The sequence below is a fragment of the Toxotes jaculatrix genome, chromosome 5 (assembly GCF_017976425.1).
Source record: "Toxotes jaculatrix isolate fToxJac2 chromosome 5, fToxJac2.pri, whole genome shotgun sequence".
NCBI lineage: Eukaryota > Metazoa > Chordata > Actinopteri > Toxotidae > Toxotes > Toxotes jaculatrix.
In genome coordinates, this window is record NC_054398.1 from 15604361 (window position 1) to 15627922 (window position 23562).

The window sequence follows — 23562 nt, forward strand, 5'->3', positions numbered from 1 at the left end:
GTTGTGTTTGGCTGTGGCTCCCTCTGTCTCACCCTCCCAATGTAGAGTATCACTTACTCCAAACCAACTTGCCTTTGGTTATTGGCTAATGAAGACCAGATTAACTGTGTTTTCATTGTCCACATGGTACCAATAGAGGAGCTTCCTAGCACGAGAGCAAGCATTGTCTGGTGTGTATGTGGCTTGTATGACTCAGATGTCACTAGTTTAGACAATGGTAAATTGGATTTCCAGATGAAATGCCATTGATGCACAAGACTTGATTGAACAAAGGCAAGAGAAGAGACTTTTTAAACAGAAATTCAGCTTTTTTTTTGTTGCACTTCTATACAGCTGTATAAATACATATAATTGTCTGATATAATGGCAGACCTTTATAACTATAGTTGACTTGAAACATCTGTCCCCGAGGTTTTGTTGCATTATGTTTTGTTTTGTTTTTTTTTTACTGTAAAACTCACATCAATTTGAGACTGAGGGGAGGAATTAAAACACCTGCCATAGTGTTTATGATGAGGAGAATATACAGCCCACTTCCTGTAATGAGGCATAAATTTCCTGCCAAGTTGTGGTTTGAGCCATCAAAACATCCCACGGTGCATGCCTCTGGGTGTGAGGATCGAGAGATTACGGTGTCCCATCAGTGACGGGGGGGTGGTGGCTGGGGAGGCTATTACTGAATTTCCCCAGAGAGGCAGAGAAAGAAGTGGCTGAGGTGGGTGGCACAGCATCCTGTAAGAAGAGAGGAGGAGACCACTGGTGATGTGAGTAGCTCACAAGCTGTCACTACATGAGGGCTCCTCCCCTTAGCTCCACGTATTCCCAGTGGGAGGTCAGAGGTCACTGGGCCACAGGAGATGTGCTCTGTTCAACAGTGGTGTCGCGGGCAAAGAGGAAGATCAAGGTTCTTTTTGGGTGCGCTGGCTTTGTCTTTTGCTTCAGTTTAAGCGCACATTTTTAAATTGCTTTGTCAAGTTGTGCTTCACCAGCTTCTTACAGAACCCAACCCCCCCCCCCCCCCCCCAGCCACCACAAAGCTGAATGGAACAATGTGATTGGCCATTGAGGCAGTCGGGAGAACACCTCCTTCTCTAATCCCCGGACAAAGTCAAATAAATAGAGTCTCCGTCAGCATGGCTGTCTGGCCCCCGAGTCACTTCAAGTCAGGACCGTTTAGATTATTTGACCTAACAAGCATCTCTCATGTCATTGACTCACCTAAAGATTTGTTTTTCTCCCCCATATCTGATTCAGTCTCCACTTTCTCTGCTAATTCCTTAGACAACACCCGACACTCCCCTCCTGCACTGGTGTTTGGGATCCCACCTCCCCACCCCTCACCCTTCCCCTGCTTTCTAACCTACGTCTAGTCTCTGACCTCAGTGTGTTTCTCCCTCTGTGGGCTCTAATGGTTTATTTTGTGTCAAACCAGATTTTTTCTTTACTTTGGCTGATTGAGAAGAGCAATTTTCCCAATGTGCTCTTTTCTTTCAGCTGCACACTTGCCTTATTATTAAGCACTTGTATTTATATATTGCCCAAAGTGTCTACCACTGCTTTCAATTAAAGCATGTTTAGTAAAGGGCAACATGACAGGTAAGGAACTGTCAGGAACATTGTGCTCCGAGAACCAAAGACTTGCAGACTGTATTTACATTTTCATTTGCCAGCTGTCGGTGCCTGGTTGGGCCAACCAGTGGGACTGGTGGGAAATGTATCTGGGGGACATGGGGGAAGGTGAAGGGCAGAGTGGCAGGATGACAGGGTTTCTTGTTTGGGCCTCTAGCAGACTGACAGATACAGCCCAGATCAGCAGTGTCAGAACTTTGTCAAAGACAACAAAAGTTCAGTTTTGAAATTGTCCATCTTCCTGAGCAAAATATTCTTCCATATCTTCATTAAATTTTGAGTCCTGCTTTGTTCAACTATATCAACCATAACATTTTTCTTCAAATTTTCAGAATAATGGTATCGTGTTTCTTTTTCTGCACTCTCTCTTTCCTCTCAAATACCTGTTACAATACCTTGTCAGACAGAGAGACATCAATGTGTGAATAAATGGGTGAATTCTTGTAGTTTTGTTTTAGTTTTAATAATTTCTAAAATGTAGCTTGACCATAGCTTAATTAGCCTCTCATGTATATAGATTTACATCCTTTTAAACGTATTATAATTTGTTTCATGTTATAAAAATTACATATTTTGAATCGTTGGTCAGAGTAGCAGTATGAGGACATTCCTTTAGCCTTTGTAACAGGCTTTTGTCATTATGCTGGACATTTTTAGATGAGATTACAATCAAAAAATAATATTCAGTTAATAAAATTATTGTTACATTCATCCCTAACGTAATTACATTTCATGTTAGACTAAACAACTTTGAATAATTTTTATATCAGACCTGTACATCGTTATCTTGGACGCTGTCACTGGGTTGCTTGATAATCAGATGATTAATTGAAAAAAATTACTGATGCATTAATGGAAAAAGAAAACTGTCTATTAGTTTTAACTCCAGTGTTATTATGTTTTCTCATTCTGGGCTGTCATTTTCTCCCAAACAGTCTCATTTTTGTTTCCTCACCACGAGACCAATAGGGAATGAAATGGTTCTATGCTTCTTGGTGTATTAGTTTACAACCAGAGGCTGTCTGTGGTTTCTGTGGCAGGCTTGATTTTGCGCCACACTTGCCTTTGATTAATCTTGGTTCATTTTATAGAATAAACAGAGTTTGTAGAATTATCCATTTCCATGTCCGCCCTGCACTCACACAACGTGCTAAATCATATGCTATTATGTCTTGTAAACACACAAGTTTATACACGACCTTAAAATGTTTACTCCAGCGGCCTTGTTGTGGTTTACAGTCGATTCGGCCCACAGAGCTTTGTTTACCATTTTCAGGCTTTCCTTTAAGACTGGATAATGATGAAATTCATGTGAGGAGAGGGTCATCTGTCATACCCGTCTCTTTCATTGGGTTTTAGTTGTACAGGAGTGAACTCATGACTTGAAGGTGCAGATCAAGATTGAAGCCTTAATCCTTAATGAACTCTGCCCGTTGTTGCCCATCTGTTAGTGGGGCAGGACGACTGAGGCTGTGCCCTCCTCTCTGCTTTAATTAAAGTGTCTGGTGGGAGGAGACTACAAAGTGCAATCTGGCTGGTCTTCTGGTCTGCGGACACTGTCGCAGGAACTACCAGCTGCTTCAGCCTTCCCATCAGCTGGGGCAACAATGGTCACCCTGGACAATAATTGGATAAGATTCCCCCTGTTGTATAATTCAGGAGCCATCCGTCTCACTTGTGTCTTAATGCCCGGCCCTTGGCCCAGACCCTATACTACCCCCCTACCCCCCCTTTTTCTTTTTGAGGGAAAATTAGTTGTTCATCCTGTTATTGTGTTTTGTTTTAGCTTCTGCTGGGAACTCGCCTGCATTTTGGGAAGTATGATTGTTTGTTGTCTTACCTAAAGCCACAATATGAATTTCATCTCTGTTCTTTCAGTGCTGAGATAGTGACGGTCTGGCACTTAAACCACAGAAGACATTTTACACTTGTTTTCACAGGCTAAGTAGTATTCCATGTGACCGGTAAATTGACTTTGACATGTAAAATGTGTGCAGTGACCCTTTGAAAGTGAAACAAGACTGAGAGTCCACAGCCATGCTGGTGTCACTGTGAGTCTGGACTTGGGCTCAGTGATACTTTGAGCCATTGTAAGTAGGCTAACATGCACACAGTGACAATGGTAATATGCTGATGTTGAGATTTATGGTGTTGAAAAGTTAGGAGAATGTCAAAGTTACTACAGTTTATCCTGAGGAGGACATGAATGTCACCCAAAGCTCTTGGCAGTCCATTTGTTAGTTGTGAAGACTTTTCACTCAGAACCAGAAATGTCACTCTAAGTGGAAAGAAGGTCAGGGGGACTGCCCAAGTCAGTTGGAGTCATCATCTGGGGAACATGAACATCTATACAAAATTTCATGGCAATCCGTCCAATGGTTGGTGAGATATTTCAGTCTGGGGCAAAGTGGTGGACCAGGAGACCAACAAACTGACCAACATTGTCATTCTTTGAACTATATTGCTAACGTGGCTGAAAATACGTCCTCTTTAAGAACACCCAAGCTGTATTTCTTTTATACCATATCTTGTATAACTTTGGGTTAGACTGCAAACCAGCGCCCATGTTCCCAAAGTGTCGGAGTATCCCTTTAAGAACACTGGGTGGAGGATCTTTATTGTAACTGTCTCTCAGGAATGTAATTTGTGAATCCTTGCTGATCTTATAGAAACAAAAACATAATTTTCATCCTATTAAGTTTGTATGCAAATTCAGCTTACTGTGTATATATACACTGTCACTGTAATTACATACAAACATGATTTCTGTTGCCCTGCATGGTTACAATTTGTAGAAAGGATATATCATCACCAGATGCTTTTTCCATTTGCTTAGAAAGTCAGCTGTGTCGCACAGAACAAGGATTAACATTCGCAAATCACTGAGCTGTTAACATACAAAACAAGCCTTTATTTTTAGCATTATGATTTTGGCGAAACGTGTGTCCTCACAGTAATACTTTGGTGTGCCTTTCTGTTTTCTGTAGTCCATTGCATGCAGAGACCACCTAAAGATAGTATGTCAGGTACTTTGAACTTAATCCTCTTCACCGTTATTGTTCTATCATCACAACAGATAAATCTGTCAGCAGTGCAGAAAAGGCACTGACTAGCCAAGCAACTCTTGTCTGGTTTTCTCAGGAGACAGCCAGGACTGGGCAGGTCCCAGTTTACCCCCTTTAATACCATTTGATAAGCTGCTATGAAAGAGTTGTCTTTTTTTTCCATTTAGCCTAGAAGCTTTTAGGTAGGTGTGTTGATGGGAGGGTTAAGAGAAGGGTTAAGCCAAGCTCAGTGACTGAGACCCAATTGATAAAGCATGGAAACTGCTGGCAACTTATAGAAAGGAAGTCATAATGAGGTCTTTTTAGAAAGACTGCCTCAACTCTTGAGACTGTCTGAGACATTTTTCATTATGTTGAAGATACATGGTGTTTGTGGCGTGTTTGTAAATGGTTTTGTCCCCAACCCAAAGTGATCGTTCAGTGCGTCTTGTGTGTTTGTGTGTGTCTAACACCGGAATTGAGGAGCAGTTACCTCAGCAGCGAGCATGAATGACAGATGAAGAGCTTATCTGTAATTTGGTAAAGCGCTTCTCTCTCAATGTGTTCAGGCTTGTTGGCAACTTCCCATCTGCGGAACAAAAGCACTGTGAAGTGGCTGGATTTTTGTGCTGTCACAGCAGTGAGGAGCCTCGAACCTCTTTAGGTGGAGGAGTGACCTGCACTGTAGCACAGCCCTCTACAGTTGTGTGAAGAAGGCCCTCCATCAGCAGCTTGCCTCCAGCTCCTTTCCCCCCGTTCGACCCAGGCACAAACATGTTTGATAGTCAGTGCTTGCTCCTGGCTTTGTACTTGTTGATTTATAAGACACTGTAGCAACAGCATCTGACCTACTGCCAATTACTCTATCATCACAGGAGGGCAGGACCTAACTATTTACACGTATTCATAAATCTGATGCACTGGAATGGTGTATTTTTCTTCAACTAAATTTGTTTATTTATATTATGCTTTTTATATTGCACTTAAAATGAGAAAAAAATGAAGGTTTCCTTATCAAGTTCAGAAAGTTATTTTAAAAAAGGATTATAATCAGTGGTATCAAATTAAGTTGTTTTAACCAGTTTTCTCGCCCATAGGATTACTTCTAACTAGATGTATTTTTGTTTATTACAACAATATTTAAGTCCTAACTGACTGGAGGAACAGGCAGTTTGTAATGTGTGTCAGCCTAAGATGGTACGAGTGTTAGTCATCAGTTCATAAAAACAGACAAAAGACAGACAAAAGTTTATTCATGCAAGAGTAATAAAGTAAATGCAAAACAAATTTGCCCCCTTGTTTGTAAATATCACAACTTTTTGCCCAACATACTGTCTATACTAAGAAATTAAGTCTAAAATAAAATGAACAAGAAAGTGGAAAGAAAACATAATTTTAACAAAGCCAGTGGAGGCAAAGCACCACTTAAACACATTGAAATCAGCTTGTGAGAAAAGTTTGCCGTAAGTGAAAAACTCTCACATCTAAAGTAACTAGAAGTGCGAGATGAGCTCGTCTGCAAGCATGTAAGGCTGGATAGTGTTAAAGGTTGAGGAAAAATCTCTGAACAGGATTACGTGGCTGTTTAATCCCTGTAAATGCTGACACAACAGGTGAAGTAATGAAAGTGCAGAATGTTTCTTATCTTAGAAGACCTAATGCATTATCAGTTTTGGTTTGATTATGATAGGAGTATAATGTTCTTTGTATCCTCTCCTATTAGACTGATTTTCTCACTTCTACATTTCTCTAATTGTTTTGTTCTTTGTTCAGCCAAGTGGCATTTTCTCAGTTTCACTTACTCTGTGGTCCGTTGAGACCACCCTGGTGCTAACTGGAGCCTGCAGAGCATTTGCCTTCCTCTGAAACTTGACTGTTTGGGGGCGGAGTCGGGTTGTGCACTTTTGAGATTAAACAGGAATACTTTGGGGATCATTTTGTTTCAGATTTCAATCCCTTGCCACAGTAGGAGAAAGAGAGGTTCCCTCCCTGGTGAGAGCCATGTAATCCCCTGTCCAGCCGGTGGCTCGTTGTCCCCTGACTGTACCTCTGTTTCGCTGTCTGTCCTTGCCTCAACAGAACAATGCAGACCAAGTTGCCTTCCAAGTGGGCGGCGGCCTGTCGGCTCTGGAACAAATTCTGCATGTCATCACTGCTGCTTCCACACCCACTGCAGTTCCTCGTATTCCTCTCAAGTGAGTACTGTCACCAAATTGAAATATCTACATATTAATTTATATAATGACACATGTAAATGCATTAAAACAGATGGCGCGTTTGGGTGTTTCTCTGTGATTTAATGCACAACACAAAAAGTCAGTTGCTATTTAGTTTATTATCCTTACTTTTAATCAAGTTTCTGTTTCAAGCCAGCAGGGTGAGCTGTCTCTTTAGCTTATGATTGGTACAATTTGATTTTGGAAATGCTGACCACTTTATGTTGTTGATGTTATGACCAGTGCTGATGTTAGCCATGGGTGAGTGAGATCTTGTTGAGTCGGTGTAAGACTAAATTTAGGTTCATTGTCAGCACTGGAACAGGTGTGGAGTGATTTTATTTTATTTTTTTTTCCTGCAATGACAAAAATTCCCTGTGGGCCTGCCTTTTTGAATGATCTTTGAAAAGCAGAACCTGCATGATGACTTCACTGGAAATACACATTCTCTTTGTGTTACCAGCTCAAGGAATAGTTACATCACATTTTATGTCCGTGGTGTTTATCTAATGAAAACTCATTTGGACTGGCTTACTTGGTATATGTTGCCCCAGTGCTTTAAATTTATGTTTATGTTTGATCGCTCTGCTTAGTGACAGCCGTATATCACTGAATTTGGGTTAGGGTTTTAATTTTTCAGATCAACTGAAGGATTAATTGTTATTGAAAAATATATAGTGTTATTATTCTTATTAAACTAAAAATTGATCCACTGGATTAAAAATGGATTTTCGCAAAGAAAATTAGCTCTTTGCTTAGCTCATGAAAAATTGGTGTTTGGAGATGTACATGGTTTTCACATGACAGCAACAAAAATATATATATAAAAAAAAAAACAGAAATGGATTAAGGCGTAATATTACCTGTGTTGTGCCTTAATCACTTGCAAAAAGGTAATAACTAAAAATCATTTCCCTCAAATTCTCAGTTTGCTTATTCTTTGGGTATAAATGTGAGCCACAGTGTTGGAAGAACAGAAATAATATTAACAATTTTATCTCTTGCATTTCCGATTGTGCTCACAATATCTGAATGACAGAGACACTTCTCAGCGATCCATACTGTTTAATGTGGACTCAGCTGTATAGTCACAAGGCCACACACAGCTGTTACACTCTGTCTTCCCAGTGACTTCTCTCTGACGGTATCCTTTTTCTGACCTCACTGACAACACACTTCTTTATTCCCGATTTGTAATTGTTTATGGAATTGCATAAAGTGAGTCCTTGTTTATAGTTGCTTCATCTCAATAAATACTCTCAAAATGTATTAATGAGTAACAGCGCTGCCCTTCTAGAAATGGAAAGCATGTCCACTTCTGTAATCAATTTGTGTTCATTCTTTTCTCTGGAAACGCAAAAAGCACGTGTTCCATCTATCATTTAGAGTGCAGAGTATTTTTGAGTTGTGGGTCTGACGTTTGCATGGCCTGCCTGTAGATAACCTCAAAGAGGCTGCCGTACTCACTAGTGGGACTCTGTAATGGACTTGAATGGCCTTGCTCTCCCATTCATTAGCATTTACTGGTCTCTGAATCTCTGCTAATGGACAAATGCTTCTTATATTTATAAGGCTTTTAAGGGACATCACATGTTTATTGATTTTTTTTTTTTACTCACTCTTCCTCAATCATTGTAATCTGGGGGAATTTCAAGCAGACTTTTGAACTGGAAGAAATGTTATTATCTTAAATGGAGAGACTGTGTTCTTGTACGTAGCGTTTGTTTGCAGAGTTTGTTTGAACATCCGTGCATGACGTTGTGTTAGCTTAAGTGCATGCAGCACCTCCTCGGCTTTTAAGACCTGTTCTTGACATGCTGTGTTGATGGAACAGGAGGTGAAGATTAGGCTCATGTGTTTTTATCCTCTGTACACTAGTCCAATCCAACTCTGGAGTCAGTTAGGAATAATTATAAAAGAATGGTTTGGAATTAGCTCTTCTTTCATAACTAAACCTTTTGCATGGCTAAACAGGTTTCTCCACAGAGGGGGTTTTACACAAGCGGGAGATTAATACAGTGACACAGACGCAATGCAGTTTGTCCAAGGCCTAAAAGTTTATTTCAGCGGCTTGTTTATAATTGAGCTTGATACCTCAGTTCGCCAGCTTGCATTTTAGTTTGTCCTGTGCTGTTAATGCTACTGGACCCTTGGGAGCTTTGCCAGCTGAGAACTGAGAACTGAACAGGAGATAAGCCCCTCATGAACATCACAACAACCCAGGCCCATAGAGTCTTTCATCTTGTGAATATATACTGTGTACAATATGTTTTGCAGTGTAGCTTGAAACAGCTTGTTCTGTAGCTAGTAGAATGTACCTTGATAAATTCAAGTAGTTTTTAAATTAACAACTGTGTAGGCTGCAGCTGTGTACGCAAACAAAAGGCTGTTTATTTTTATGAAGCGTGCAAATTTGAACAGTCAAAATTTTACTCAAACAAATCTCACCGGCTTTTTTTTCTGTTTTGTAAACTATGTAAAATACAAGAGAGGTCACACTTACACCTTGTGATGTAGCACAGTCAGGTCAATGTAGTCTGTAGCTGGTGACGAGATGCAACACAAGGACGCAGTCCGGCTGTCTACTTATCACTATCCGTCATCTGGATGGCTGTGTGGCCTAATGGGCTGCTATACAGACGCTAGCCCCAGAGTGCGCTACATTATCTGTTTACAGTGATGCTGCCGTATTGATCACCTCCTCCTACCAGATAAGCGGAGTGATTTACAAAAAAAGGCAGCTGCGGAGATGCTCCTGCCATATCTCTCCCCAGGGAGGCTGATTCCATCTTGTTACCATTACATTAATGAGCTAATTCCTCTACGAGGCTCCGCTAATGTCCTGGTGTAACCCTGTGGTCACTGGAATGTCTAGATCTATACAGCCACTGTCATTAACTTCAGCTGGAGAGATGATATCTCAAAACGCACAATAAAATCCCAGATGTTACCTGTAGTCTTTGCAGGAACAGAATTAATTTGCTATGCATTTATTTTATTAATGAATTTGATTTACATTATGTTCATTATTTTGCTCTGTAAATCAGTGACACTTGAACAAAACAATTTTTGGAATTTTTAAAAAAGAAGGATTACTTAAATACCTAATTAAAACATTTTTCCCAGTTAATCAGCTCAGTTATTTTAATGAATTTGACTAATATATCCATTAAATATACCAGCATGTGTACTAGTAGTACACTGGTATTATGTATTATAAGCTGCTTTGCCCCAAACTGTGTAATGCTTAAAGACAATATAATAAAGAGCACAACAGTTTGGGTTTCAATATTTAAAAGAAGGGTTAAAGAATCATTTTTTTCTTTCAGCTCAAAGCCAGTGTCAAAGATGATGAGAATCTTTCTTTTTTTGTGACTTCTGTCTTCCAATAGAGGTCACTGGAGAGAAGAGAGGAAGATAGACTTGTGTACCCCTTGTGAATGGTCTCAGCACAAGGCTCCATCTGCCTGTACATAGTATTTAAAAACAAATAGCAGAGGCTCTTGCCAATGATATTTGGGTTGCAAAAATCTATTTCAAAAATGGGTATGATAATGTTCTGGACATCTGTCGACAATCTCCATTGCTTTAAAAAGACAAGCAGAACTATAAAGCTAAGTTAAACAGGTGATCTCCAGAGAAAGGTTTAGCAGTCCTTGAACATTGCGTGTTAACCCAATTTGTATTTCCACCTCTGTCTCACATGACCTGGTGTATCCTGTGAAATCAGACCTGCTACCTGTGGTTTTATTTCAGGATGTTTTCCACCATTTGAAGGTGTGTGTGTGTGTGTGTGTGTGTGTGTGTGTGTGTGTGTGTGTGTGTGTGTGTGTGTGTGTGTGTGTGTGTGTGTGTGTGTGTGTGTGTGTGTGTGTGTGTGTGTGTGTGTGTTTAAGTGCACGCACTCATGCTCCTGTGCATGATGCTGTGTGACGGCTCATCAGATTTCTTTCCCTTCATACCTGGCCAGTGTGGCACGACAGCCAGAGTAGATGTCTTGGAAGCACTCAGGGTATCAGAGAGATCAACAGCAGAATCAAATTAAATGTCATTTAGATAGCAGTGAATGAAGGAATTGTTTGACTGCACAAGGAAATGGATTTGCTCCTCACCTTTTATTTTGGCTTAGGATTCTTTTTCCTCTCCTGAACACAAATTTACCCTGTTTAAGAGGCAGGGACTCAACCTGATCTGGAAGTTGGTCAGATTTCTGCAGCGTTGCTCCAGTCAGGCTTGACTGAGCACATAGGAAACGCACAGAGAGGGCGAGAAATGTGAGACTCAGGTTGAGGAGCACAGATCTCAGGGCTGATAACTCAAGGCAGTGACAAAAAGCATAAAGACCCTTTTTACATATTTGTTGTCCTGGTGTCAACTGAATTGAGAGCTGTTTACTATAATAAATGGTTTTATGTTGAAAGATAGACAAAATCCATAACCCCTGTATCTCTCTGATGGGAAAACCTTGTATATGGTTGTTACTCTTTATTTATACTTTAGGCAGTGATGTCCGGATTTTGTATTAGCCATATTGTGGACAAACCTTTTTCATTTTGTCTTTTTTTTTCCTTTTTTTTTCTTGTTTATCAGTCTTTACCTAAAATTTAGTAATATTTTAGTGAAAGAAGTTTAAATGTAGAGGTCAGTTGCACTCCAACTCCAACCCCACCCCAAACCTCTACCTTATCATGTGTAGGCCTGTTGGCCACCCAGGCAGAGACCCAGAGGGCTGCGGGGCGGCGAGACAGGATCAGGTGTGCTCTATCCTTCTACCTCTTGGCCTCATTTCTCTATGGATCTGAATAGCTTTACAGGTAAAATGGTATTCCCTTGTTGTGTGAGGTTAAGCTGTTTAGTGTAGGTGTGCAGATTACATCGCTCATTATTTGCTTCTTACTTTCTTTCTCAATTTCCCCTTTTTTTTTTTTTTTTAAATTAGCGTTAGCTCCCACTGGTAAGTGCATCAGTTAAAACTTGTGACACTAGTTTATTGCTTCTCTTTTCAAAGCAACATTGTTCTAAAAGTGACAATGGACTAGGTGGGTGGAGATAGTGACTGTGGTCACTTTTGGGAACATGCGAACAAGCACAGTCTGTGGAATATAATGATAACCCCATAATGGTGTGGGTTGAGGAATGTTGCCTGCTTAGACAGAGTTGGACACTTCAGTCCCTGAAAAGTTTTTGTGCAACATGAGACAGGCTGGCGTGGCACTTCACCAAATTGTTCCACAAAATCTTTGACTAGAGCTGTCACTGAGGGGTATTGAGATAGTGAGATTCCCAGCGAGGGAGGACTATCAGGTGTCATGCTCATCAAGCTCAATTAGGTGGGAGGAAACCAAAGACAGATCACTGTGATGGTTCATTGTACGAGCTGGTGTAAGGGCATAACTCAAACATGTCTTTGACAGGCTCCTTATTTGTTCAGAGATGACCAAAGACAAGTCTGATTAGCTGTGTTACAAAGCAATTGCATGCTCATTACATGAGCAGTTGAGTGAGTCGATTGTGAAGCCAGAGGGCAAGATCTGTCCTGCCAGGAGTAAAGTGTTTTTAATTAGAATATGCTTGTCAGGGTTAGGGTTAGAATTGAAAACTTTTACATTACCCTGTTTATACTTTTATGTGTTAATTGAAGGGAAAATATGTATCTCTGCATGTATTCATTGTACTCTGGGTTTCAAATTCCAAATAGCAGAAACAAAATAAGTAACGCTATTTTGCAACAGGCAAGTAATGGAAAAAAAAAAAAACATAAACGCAGACTGCATTATACCTGAACTTGAATATATCTAAATTTTATGTGACAAGTGGAACAGTCTCCAAAATAATTACACCATATGTCAAACATAGACTGTATTTGAAAAGTTAAGCGAGGGTCAGAAGATTCCAACATAGATAGGCTGACAGTTAAAAGTTGCCTACTCTTGCAAAACTTCCAAAACAAAATTTATAACAGATTCAAATGAACTTAAGTTTCACACAATTTCATTCTAAGTTTGACAGAGTTGGTGTTTATGGTGAAGCTGCCATGTGGAAGCTGCCTGTATCCAAGCACAACAGACAAAATGATATGACAGCGCAACAAAAACATTGAGTTTTTCTTTACTGTTTTTGTGGTCTTCAATAGGAGAAAACAGAAAGAGGCCACTAACTATACATGGTAGTTGATATCTAATGGCATGTGTGAGAGGAATGACAACAGAGGTCGTCTACTGGAATAAAGTCGATCTCATTGTGACCACATGATTTACATCTTAACCTCTAGGCTACCAGGACACCCTGACAAGTTGCAACTTTTGTGTCCTCTTAACCACATATTTTCACATGGTAATGTACCTATTATAACAAATCCAATAGTGGTTTCATGAACTCTAAGATAAAGGCAGAAACTTTGCATGGCCTCTCCAGTCCGTTGATCTAAAACTTCTCTAAATCTTTACGAGAAGTTCACAGTTCAAAGTTCTTCTTCATTCCTTTTTGAAGCAACGATTAAATATCCCATTACACACAGTTTAGGACTCGCGTGGCAGCCTTCCAAGAAGGATTGAAGCTGTTCTGAATGCAGTGGTCACACTACCGCTTCATGCAAGAAACATTTGGCAGGAAGAGTGCACCAAATCTCAGTTGTCACAGGTGTAATCTGAATGCTACCGCTGACCAAGACGACCTTTATCTCGCTGTTCTGAAACAGCTCTTTGACAGTAAAAGAAGCCAGTCCTTCCTCATCATTTAGTGTCTCATAGGTCATACGATATCCTTACTATTATGCATTATTTTACTCCTGACATGATGTTAAACACCTCCGTAGTGACTTATGGCACCTAAAGTAACTCTTGTCCTTTGGAGGAATGTGCATTGCAGCTACCACAGTTTGAATTTCATAAGCTGTGTGAAGCATATAATTATACAATAGTATTTGAGAACAGGTATTTGAGGTGTCGTTGTGGTATTTGCATAGAAGTTGATCGTTGTCTCATGTTCGCTGGGGAATCAGAGTCCTGATGCTGCATGGCTGCACACAAAGTATAGTTTGGTTAGGATCTCATGTTACCTCACCTCTTGTTCTACACATGCTACTCTATCAGTTCACTTAACCATAATGGCTTGGCTTTTTCCTCCATTTTTATGCTTTAATAGAGCTACTACCAATATAGCTGGCTGTAGAAGTTTATATGTATATGTATATGTATATATTTTTTCTCTTTTTTTTTGTAGTTCTCTGTTTTCAGGTGGACATAAGTAAGCTTTGATGTCAAATTTGGACACTATCCGACACTTAAAATACAGCGCCTCTCACATTAACACCACATTCCATGTCTGACAGCTTTACGCTGCAATGTCAATAATGATACGGCAAAACGACTGGTCTGCCAACTTGCAAATGCAAAGCAAAGAATAGAGGAAGTTATTGACAGACTTGGGTCTGCCTCAGCCTAATCTATTTTCCTTCACTATGCCAGTGTGGTTTGACCGAAAACGCGCAGCAGATGTGAAGGTTTCGGTAGATATCAAAATGTTTACCAGTTGGAATAAACATGGCCTACTTTAGGCACTGGAGAGGCAGATTCCATTCTTCCAGCGAGCAGATAGGACACGCCATTCCGCCAATGGCTAAAATATACAGTTGTCAGAAAATATTAACTGATGAAACGGGGGCGAGGGGGAGTAGCAGTCAAAGCAGAACGATTGGTCAGTTATCTGAAGCATTAATCTTCTCTGGGGCTTGTTTTAGAGAAGACATAATACAGAGGCACGCTGGCTGGCTCAGCACTGGCTGCTGCTGCCTGGGGCTGCCTGGCGGCTGTGAGGAGCTGCTGAGAGGAATAGTTTTATCTCTCCAGCGGAAATGCTGCACCATCTCAGCCAAGATGGGACTGAGATTGCGTTCAGTTTCTCTGAAGGTGGCTCTAGCGAGGGGAGTCTCCGCATAAGTAGCTGATATGAGTGTTTTATTCCCCAAATCGGCTTCCTTACTCGCGCTGTCAGTGAGATACGCTTTTGACTTGTGAAGACAAACTACACCCTTAAGGAACCACAAATACAGAAGAGTGTGTTTGGTTTCCTGATGACTGCAGATAGTCTTGTCAGTGCCCAGGGCTAGACATTTACATCCCAGTAGTAGTGTTTTTGTAATGAATTGCTAGAGGAGTATCAGCGTGCCTTGCGGTGTTTTTTTTAAACTTGTGATTAATAATGGTTTGTCATCTTTCTGTGTTAGATCTCTCTGTGCTGCTGTAAACACCTACTACCTGGCATGTTCCTGTTGCCCCCTCAACTGTTCCCATGTGCTGTTTAGCAACAAGATAGCGCTTCTCATGGACCTGCTGCTGCATCAACTCACAGTAAGTCTATGCACCTCGGCACATGAATCTAATTTGTCATCACAAGCAAATTATTTCATAAATTATGCAGTGAGTCAGTATTTTTCCATTTAGTTTTTGCCATTTCAGTGTGTATAAAGTCCTGTAAATATAGTGGAGATGCTGATTATGTTTGTATCCAAAGCACTTGAGGTGTGATCAAATTAAGCAAGTGTTCCTAACCATCAATTTATTCAATCCCTTACTTGTTTTCTTTACATTTATCTGTTAATATACAACGCTTTGACCTCAGAGAAAACCCTGCCTTTTTGCTGGTGTCTGTTCCTGCCACAGTGTTAATGAAAGACAGAGCAAGACACAAGCTAGCGAGTAACAAACCGTTGCCCAACCTCTCCACAGATGCCTCCTGACTGGGGGAATGTGAGAGCACAGTCAGGCAGGCAGGCAGGCAGGCAGGCAGGCAGGCAGGCAGGCAGGCTGCACTGCGGCGACATGTCAGCCCATATCCTTCAGCACTCTGTAAGGAGAACTGTAAACATCAGCCCACTCCAAACATCTAACGGTGGCGGCTCGCTGGGGCCGCCTACACTCACAACACAGACAGGACAAGGCACAGGCACAAGGTTGTGGTACATGCATGAACTCTACTGGGGCTTCCTTCTCCTGTGCCGAGTTCCAATCCAAGGCAGTCATATTTCCTTAGGGCGCAGAGGGAGAGGTTAGGCTGTATGTTTCAGTTTATATAAAACATATCCCAGCAGCTGCTCTGCTGACTGACATATCCAACAGCACTTCAGGAGACAAACTAACTGTTCTCCATGTGTTCAATGCAGATTAAGAATTGGGCTCAATAATTATCCATGCTCCGTGCTACACACCCCTCTTTGATGAGCTGTGATTTAATTTGCAACTGTTAACTTTTACATGTGCATGTCAGTGTTCTGGTATGCGTGTGCATGAGCAATGGAGAAAAGCGGTGGGGGTTGTGCTGCCATATGAGCATGTCCCCTTTTAATTAGATTTGTGGAGAATGTCGGTGGATTTACCTACGCTGTCAGCATTCACCCTAACCATTAGACCAAATGAGAAGGTTTTACCTTTACAGCATTCTCTGCGTTGGACAGCAGTCCTATATTTTAAACGAGGACTTCTGCTTGTGTGTTTCGTGAAATCTGTCCGGAGATGTGAATAAGGAAAATGCTCATCTAAATGCACTGTCTAAATTCTTCTGCACCATTTTTTTATTTAAGCCTTCATCTTGTCAGGATGTAGCTTGTTCATGGTACATCTTGACTTGTTTACACCAGCTTAATTTGCTGTTTCTATGCTTAGGAAATGCCTCCACTTTGTATCATGATTGTAGCCATTATGTATCAAAAGGAATCTACTCATTTGTGGCCTAAAAGTGTTGAATAATGAACTCACTAAACTGTATAATGTAACAACAATGTGGGAAAAGCCCTTTTCTAAACAAAGACAAGTTATTTAACACTAGCCTCTGTGTTAATTGAATGGCTTTTAATGTGCATGCTGAAGGTTAGATTTCCCTGTTTTTTTTTTTTTTATCTAGACATTTTGTCTAATGGCATCTGGATGCTGTCAGATTTCTACTTCAGCTTGTCAGCATCAGGGTGTATTACAGGCAGGTTTATTAATTGCTCTGTATATAAATGCAGGCTTGTTTAATTTTTTTTTTATTTATTCTTGCAGCTATATGTCCCAGATGAGGACAAGTCCATTTTTGGGCGCAGTGTGAATAAACAGATCTTTGAGGGTTTGACGACAGGCCTTCTGCAGACCATTGCTGCCATCCTGGGGTCCCTGTGGCCACATATCTCAGAGTCTGGACAAGGCGAAAATACGTGGATTTCCTCCCCAGATGCCAAGGTCAAGCCTGCCACAGAGTCCTTCAACACTCGCACACAAGACTTAATCAGGTATTTTCCTTCCAGTGGCCTGTGCTACTCTCACACTGCTTCTCCTCCTCCTACATGGCACCTCTTTTTTTCATCTCATGACCTTTTTACCTCCTCTAGTACATCCCTCCTCAACTCCTCTTCACTGGGTTGAGAATTGGTCAACCTCTTGTTTCCTCAACAGTGTGTCTCATGTAAAGAATTGGCTGACAAAATGTCAGATCTCTTGGAAACAATCCAACTGGTGTCTTGTTAGAATGGGAGTTGTGTGAGAATGACGGTGTAGTCTGGCATCCTTCCAGCTTGTACTTTTTCCACACATTCAGCGCCACATTTCAAGTAAAATCAGTTGGGGGGGGGGGCTACAAAGTAGCATAAACAAAGAGCACTTCCAAAGCTTTGAAAGGTCCCCTTGAACCTGGTGTTTGAGCTAGCCATGTGGGTTTGGGCTGTAGGAGTCGGTACTGTGCTGGAGAAATGTGGGCTGTGAGGAAAGGCAGGCCCAGCCTGATGAAGCCTTGTGGAAGAGTGCAGTCTTTCCACCATCCCTCCCACAAGCCATGATTCATCTGGACGGAGCAGCTGCACAGGCCCACCACTCTCATCCACTGACCCAGTCGTAACCCTGGAGACAGGGGAGGGCCTGAGAAAAATGGTATCGTCAGACTGGTAATCCCAAGTACGAGCTCAAGATTTACCACAACTGCCTTGTATAATGTATATGCCAGCGAGGAAGGACAAAAGATCAAAACATTTTTAGCTTTTGCAACACTCTCCCGTTATACCAACCCATATATCACATGGAAAGGAGTTCAGCATTTCCTTTCCTCTCATTGCCAGTTTCTCAGTTTGGCTTTCAGTGCTTTTAGTCTCCTATCATTGTCGTTAATGTTTTCAATCCATGCTCAAACGATGAGATGCAAAGGGGTGAGTTTGACCACCAAGCTGGTTGTCAAACAGGGAGCAGGCATTTAACAGAGCAGTCAGTGTGAGGAAAGATCCTTTCAGCCCAAGTAAAGCTGTGGAAGAGGATCAAGTCAAAACAATGGGCCTCGGGTTCAAGTGTCAGATGACCTGCAGTGCTGGTTTAAAATGGTCATAATCACCTGTTTTGAGAGGACCTCCGTGAGTGACACTTCTAACAAAAAAAGGTATGTGAAAGAGGCAAAGAGTCAAGACAGTGATAAAATGAGGACCAGCGGCTTCACAGTGACCATATCAGTGACTTGAAAGCCTTGATTGGCAGCAGGAGCATTTGCCAGATTTTCATAAGCTATTGGTACCTGAGCTGAGCCTGAAGGTGCAGGCATACCGGAGATGTGAGAAGACGGCCCCAGGTCAGCCCAGAGCTGGGCTGGCACAGGGGCCACAACAGCCCTCTAATGACACTATTAGCAGTGATTTGTGGCTGAAAGAGTACAGGGAACATGATCATGAGACCTGTCATTGGCAAAGACAAATTGGAGATATCACAGTAAATGCAGGGGGTGGAGGGCTTAGGTGAGGTATCCGCTTTCAGCTGCAGTGCTGTGGAAGTATGCACAGTAAAGGTCTTTGTCTGCCTGTGTGAGATGAGCTTTTTTACAGAAGAAGTCACCCATGGTAAATTTGTTTTTAACATCTAGGGGAAAAAAAATACTAATAACCGCTACATGTCTTCTCTCTTCTTGTGTGTTTCTTGCAGCTATGTAGTAAACATGGGTCTGATTGACAAGCTGTACGGGTGCTTCCTTTCGGTCCAAGGTCCTGTAGACGAGCACCCCAAGATGTCTGCTTTCCTCCAGCAAGCCTCAGCTCTGTTGCACAGCATGTGCAAGCTGTGTTTTGTCGTAACCGGACGGTGAGCGGGTCACTAAACTCTGTTTCACAAATTAAACATCTCTGTGATCTCTTGATCTTCCTCTGACAAACACACACACACACACACACACACACACAGACCTCTCTCTTGGCATTTAATGACAGAGACTCAGTCACTGTCAGTTCTTTAATGTTACAAGGATCCATAAAGACGGACTCATTGTTATTCAGACAAAGACTGTGGTTCCTCTGCAATCAGCCAGCAGGTCGTTTCCTCCAGCCAGCTAGCTGGCTAAGCTGTCGTTACTGCAGATAGAGATAGGTATCTACTTGACCCAGCTCTCTTGTCACTCACCATAAACCTTAGCCTGCAGCGCGGGGGGAGCCCACCCATGTGTGCTACGGTGACCTCCACTAAGAGAGGTTCAGTGGCGCCGCTGACAGAGGCTAAGCACACAGACATGCTGAGGGACATCAGCACCACAATTCCTCACTTAAAAGGAAAATAAATGTTGACCATGGCTGGCCCAGATATGCTTTGATGTCACGCATTACAATAAAAATTAAGCTGGAATAGCCTTTTACATGTTTGTTACACTGAATCTAGGTAGCGATGGAGCCACAACACCCTCACTTCTTAACAGTACGTTACTCCAAACTTTTTCAGTTTCACCTATCATGCTGCCGTACCTTGCCAGCTGCAAGGTGCTTCAGTAACAACAACCAACTGCTTCACAGGAGCACGGTAGAAGATAGCTACAGTAGAACTGTGTTTGTCACTGAATATCTGTGAGAAAACATAGTGTCTGATCTTGCAGGTTTAATGAGACCAGTATTACGGTCAATCCTGCAGCCAGCATGCTATGTTCTGCCAAGATTCTCTGTATGTCATATATAACAAAGAATGCTCAGCGGGCTTGTAGAATATTTTGGCCATGCCAGTTGCTGTGTCAGGGGATTATAATGGCATTAGGAGGCTGTGTTCTTGCCTAGCAGCATATTTCACGCAGAGCCTGTTGGCTAACATCAAGTATCAGCATGCACTGTAGCTTCCATCCAGAGGTCACACACCCTCCACTCTACATGGCTGCAAATCACAGCTGGTGCGGCTGCGGTAGTCTTAAATTGTCTGTCTGCACCGGCCCAGGGTTTTCACTGGAATCTTCTGCATTGCCACTGAAAAGACCTAATATAATTATTGCATTAATTACTTAAATTTTGTCTGGTGTTTCAGTTTGTTTTGTGGTGATGTGACTACATATGTTAACATGTGTAGTCACGTCACCCCTGCAGGAACTAAAGCGTCTCAGAATTGTTTGTGAAATGATTTTGTTAGTGTCGTTTGTTAATTTTCTAATTTGCTCTGATTTGATTCTTTTGAAACTCCCAGCATGACAAATCTCCTGTTCTAATGCCAGACGGGCTGGTTAGATCTTTGACTTACTACATGGAGCCTTTTCTCCATACTGTCAAGCTTGTACCTCCTCTTTCCAACCAGCATTATCCTCGGTTTTGTCGTTAAACGTGAGGTACAATGAAAGGGTGATGTTACCAATCCCTTTAACCGACATGGTGGCATCTTGTGGGAGCCAAACAAACATATCACCTTGAATCCTCTCAGGCAGGCTTTGATTAAATGTGCCGGAGCACTCAGCACCTTGTCAGTCGGCTCAATACAATCTGCCAGCTTGGAGTCTCTGCCATGAGCTTCACGTCATGGCATTACTATGTTTACTGTAGCTGGAGAGGGAGCGGAAGAGCCGATCTTGAATCCCAAAGGTCCCACTCTTCAGTTACAACCAGACTGACTGGCAGTGACTTTTACCAATTAAGCCAAAAAAAAGTGAGGCTTATTGGAAGCTCCTCGCATGCACACGAGAAAATGGTTATTCCATAAATTCCACATGAATAGCAGCTGTGAGCCAACAAGGCAATATGCAACTGATTTTAAACTGCGCTAACAGGGTAGTATCTCTTATCTAAAGGGAAAGTTATCTCAAAGCTCTTGTCTGGTGAATAAATCTAGAAGCTGCCGAGGTTCAGACGATTATTTGTGTCCTCAGTCTTTGGATATTGCAGCGCAAGAACAGTCTGACTTTGATTTTGGTTTTGTTTTCTTTGCTTGACACCAACAGCAGAACAGCACAAAAGACACTAAAGCTACATTATCAGTATTATATCTGTGTGTATTTGTGGATGAACTCTTCCAGCTATTTTTGGTTTTGCTGACCATTCATTTTCTCTTTCTTGCTCATCAGTGCTCCCAGTATATTTGACAATAAACGTCAGGACCCGACTGGACTGACGGCCTTGTTGCAGTCTACGGACCTGGTGGGAGTGGTGCACACCCTGTATTGTATCCTGCTGCACAGCTTCTTACCAGAGTCTGCTTCCCAGAGTCAGGAGCCCTACGGCCCCGGGGTCATCCAGGTGGCTTTGCAAGGCATCCGCTTCCTCAACAGTTTTGCCCTGCTTGACCTATCTGCCTTCCAGGTATTCATAATAAATCCAAAATGTATTCTGTTTTCGCTTGTCAAAAAAATAATTAAAAAAAAAATCCTTAGATCCAGCAGATTTTGCGCATTGGTGGCAGGTTAGACATATTGTATATTTTTGATTTTACTGTTCTGCATCTGATCTTTGAGCATGTTTTCTGTATTCCCATTCTCAGTGCATGTTTTTTAGCTTGTAGCTTGGCATTGAGTTACTGATATTTGAATAAACAACATAAAGATTTAAGTAACTTGTCTCTTGTCACAAGCGGCAGAAATAAAAATTACTACAAATATTTAAATTTTCCGCCCTGGATTTAATAAATCTGTATACATGACCAAAGTGATGCTTGTTCCTTTGCTAAGAGCCATTAGAAGAGGAGTTCTCCTCAGGACAAAGCTGACCTATTGACATAAACACAGCTGCCCTTTGACCCCAGGTCAGTTGTTGGGGTTGAATAGAGCCCGGTGGGTCAGCCGTTAGGATGGAGCGCTGGTGATTAGCACTGTATGCTGGGGCCGTACATTACCCACCCCGAGGAGGAGAGGGCGACAGCTTCACTGTGCTAAGTCACCGCGTAGACGGAAAGGCACGAGAGCAAGCGTTAATTATTTTAATGTCTTGTGGTAATTACTTTGAAGCGGCTTCCTCTTGCTGACCTGCCACATTCAGACAACTCAAAACAGCTGGAAATGAAAGCATTTCACTGCCGGAGTTTTATGAACATTTTAAATAACGTTTCTTTTTTTGGCCAGGAGTTGTAGTCACCTTGTGTTTCACATTATCTAACAGCGCAGACTAATACATATTGTCGTGGACAGATGATCCGAATTCAGGCCGTTAATTCACTCTTCTGCCACATCAGCTCCTAATAATATGTTTAGATGGGAATTTCAAAAGGGTCCTTTGCAGTATAAATAATCTGGTTTTGCCGTGGCTGCACCTTGGCAGAATATGCTGCAACAAGTCTGTGATCCTTGAAAATAACTAAAAAAAACAAACCGTTTTCAGCAGAAATGCAGTTTTCCCTCTTGACTTAGTGGTTTCCCTGTTTGCCTTTTCAAACTGTGACATGATTTTTTTTTTCCTCTAAATTAATTTTGATTATTGTAAATAACTATAGCTTTTTTTCTTTTTTTTTTTACTTTATGGGCTGCTTACATGATGCCTGCATGAATAGGTTTTGATGCTTGAATATAATGTGTAGCTTCTCAGGTATTGTGTTTGTGGATGTTACAAAGCTAACACACCAAAACTTCCAGTAGACTGGCGATGATCTTATGGTGCTCTGTCACACTGACATGTTTAATAAATACTGTCTACGAGCTGCTCCTAGCATCTCATTTCTGAGCGGGATTGGGGTGTTTTATGGTGGGACCTCGCTCGAATTGCTTATACTTTTACACCATGTATGTTCCCAGCAGCAAAACATATAACCTTTTATTACTTTGCATTGTTATTGTGTTGAGCTCTTTGTAATCACAATCATAGACAATTTATGGTTATTTTACTGTGGAACACACTAACATGCTTTGTCTGGGACTTGCCAGTCTGTTCTAGGAGCTGAGGGCCTGTCTCTAGCTTTCCGGCACATTGTCAGCTCCCTGCTCTGGTACTGCTCCCAGCATTCCTCTGAAGAGCTGCTGCATGAAGTTATCATCTGTGTGGGATACTTCACCGTTAACCACCCTGACAACCAGGTAAACCATCTTGAACCTGCACTGACTGCACAGTAATTAATTCAGTTTCTTTTTTTTTTTTCAGTTTAACTGAACAAAACCATATCACTATAAACACTGCAGTATATTTTTTGTCACTGTAAAAGCTGTAACTTACAATAGTTTTTGTCATTAATCATTAACCTACTTGTTTTATCAGTTGATTGTTGAAGTGATCAGTGTGTAATATGTCAAACAAATTACGATCTCAATTACCAAAAGCGGTGAGTTTTATTTCTCTTTATTTTTCAGGCCAACGGTTAAAAAGTACTCAAAAATTATATAAGCAAAAAAAAGCTTTATTTAAAATGGCGCTATCACAAATTTTTACCTGATTAATGACTTTTACGCAAGTGCTGCTGTAAAAGTAATTTAAGTTGATAGCAGCAAATTGCTTGTTTTATCTGACTGACAGTCCA

General features: G+C 41.5%; 1 protein-coding gene across 3 annotated transcripts in view; it reads left to right on the forward strand.

Moving 5' to 3' along the window:
* scaper (S-phase cyclin A-associated protein in the ER) overlaps window positions 1-23562 on the forward strand; it is a 58109-nt gene that overhangs the window by 26604 nt on the left and 7943 nt on the right. For all 3 annotated transcript variants that reach the window (XM_041039027.1, XM_041039029.1, XM_041039028.1), the window contains 6 exons: window positions 6753-6868; window positions 15114-15237; window positions 16927-17153; window positions 18817-18972; window positions 21191-21425; window positions 22976-23125. In XM_041039027.1, coding sequence (XP_040894961.1) covers window positions 6753-6868; window positions 15114-15237; window positions 16927-17153; window positions 18817-18972; window positions 21191-21425; window positions 22976-23125 — 1008 coding nt within the window. The remainder of the gene's footprint in view (window positions 1-6752; window positions 6869-15113; window positions 15238-16926; window positions 17154-18816; window positions 18973-21190; window positions 21426-22975; window positions 23126-23562) is intronic.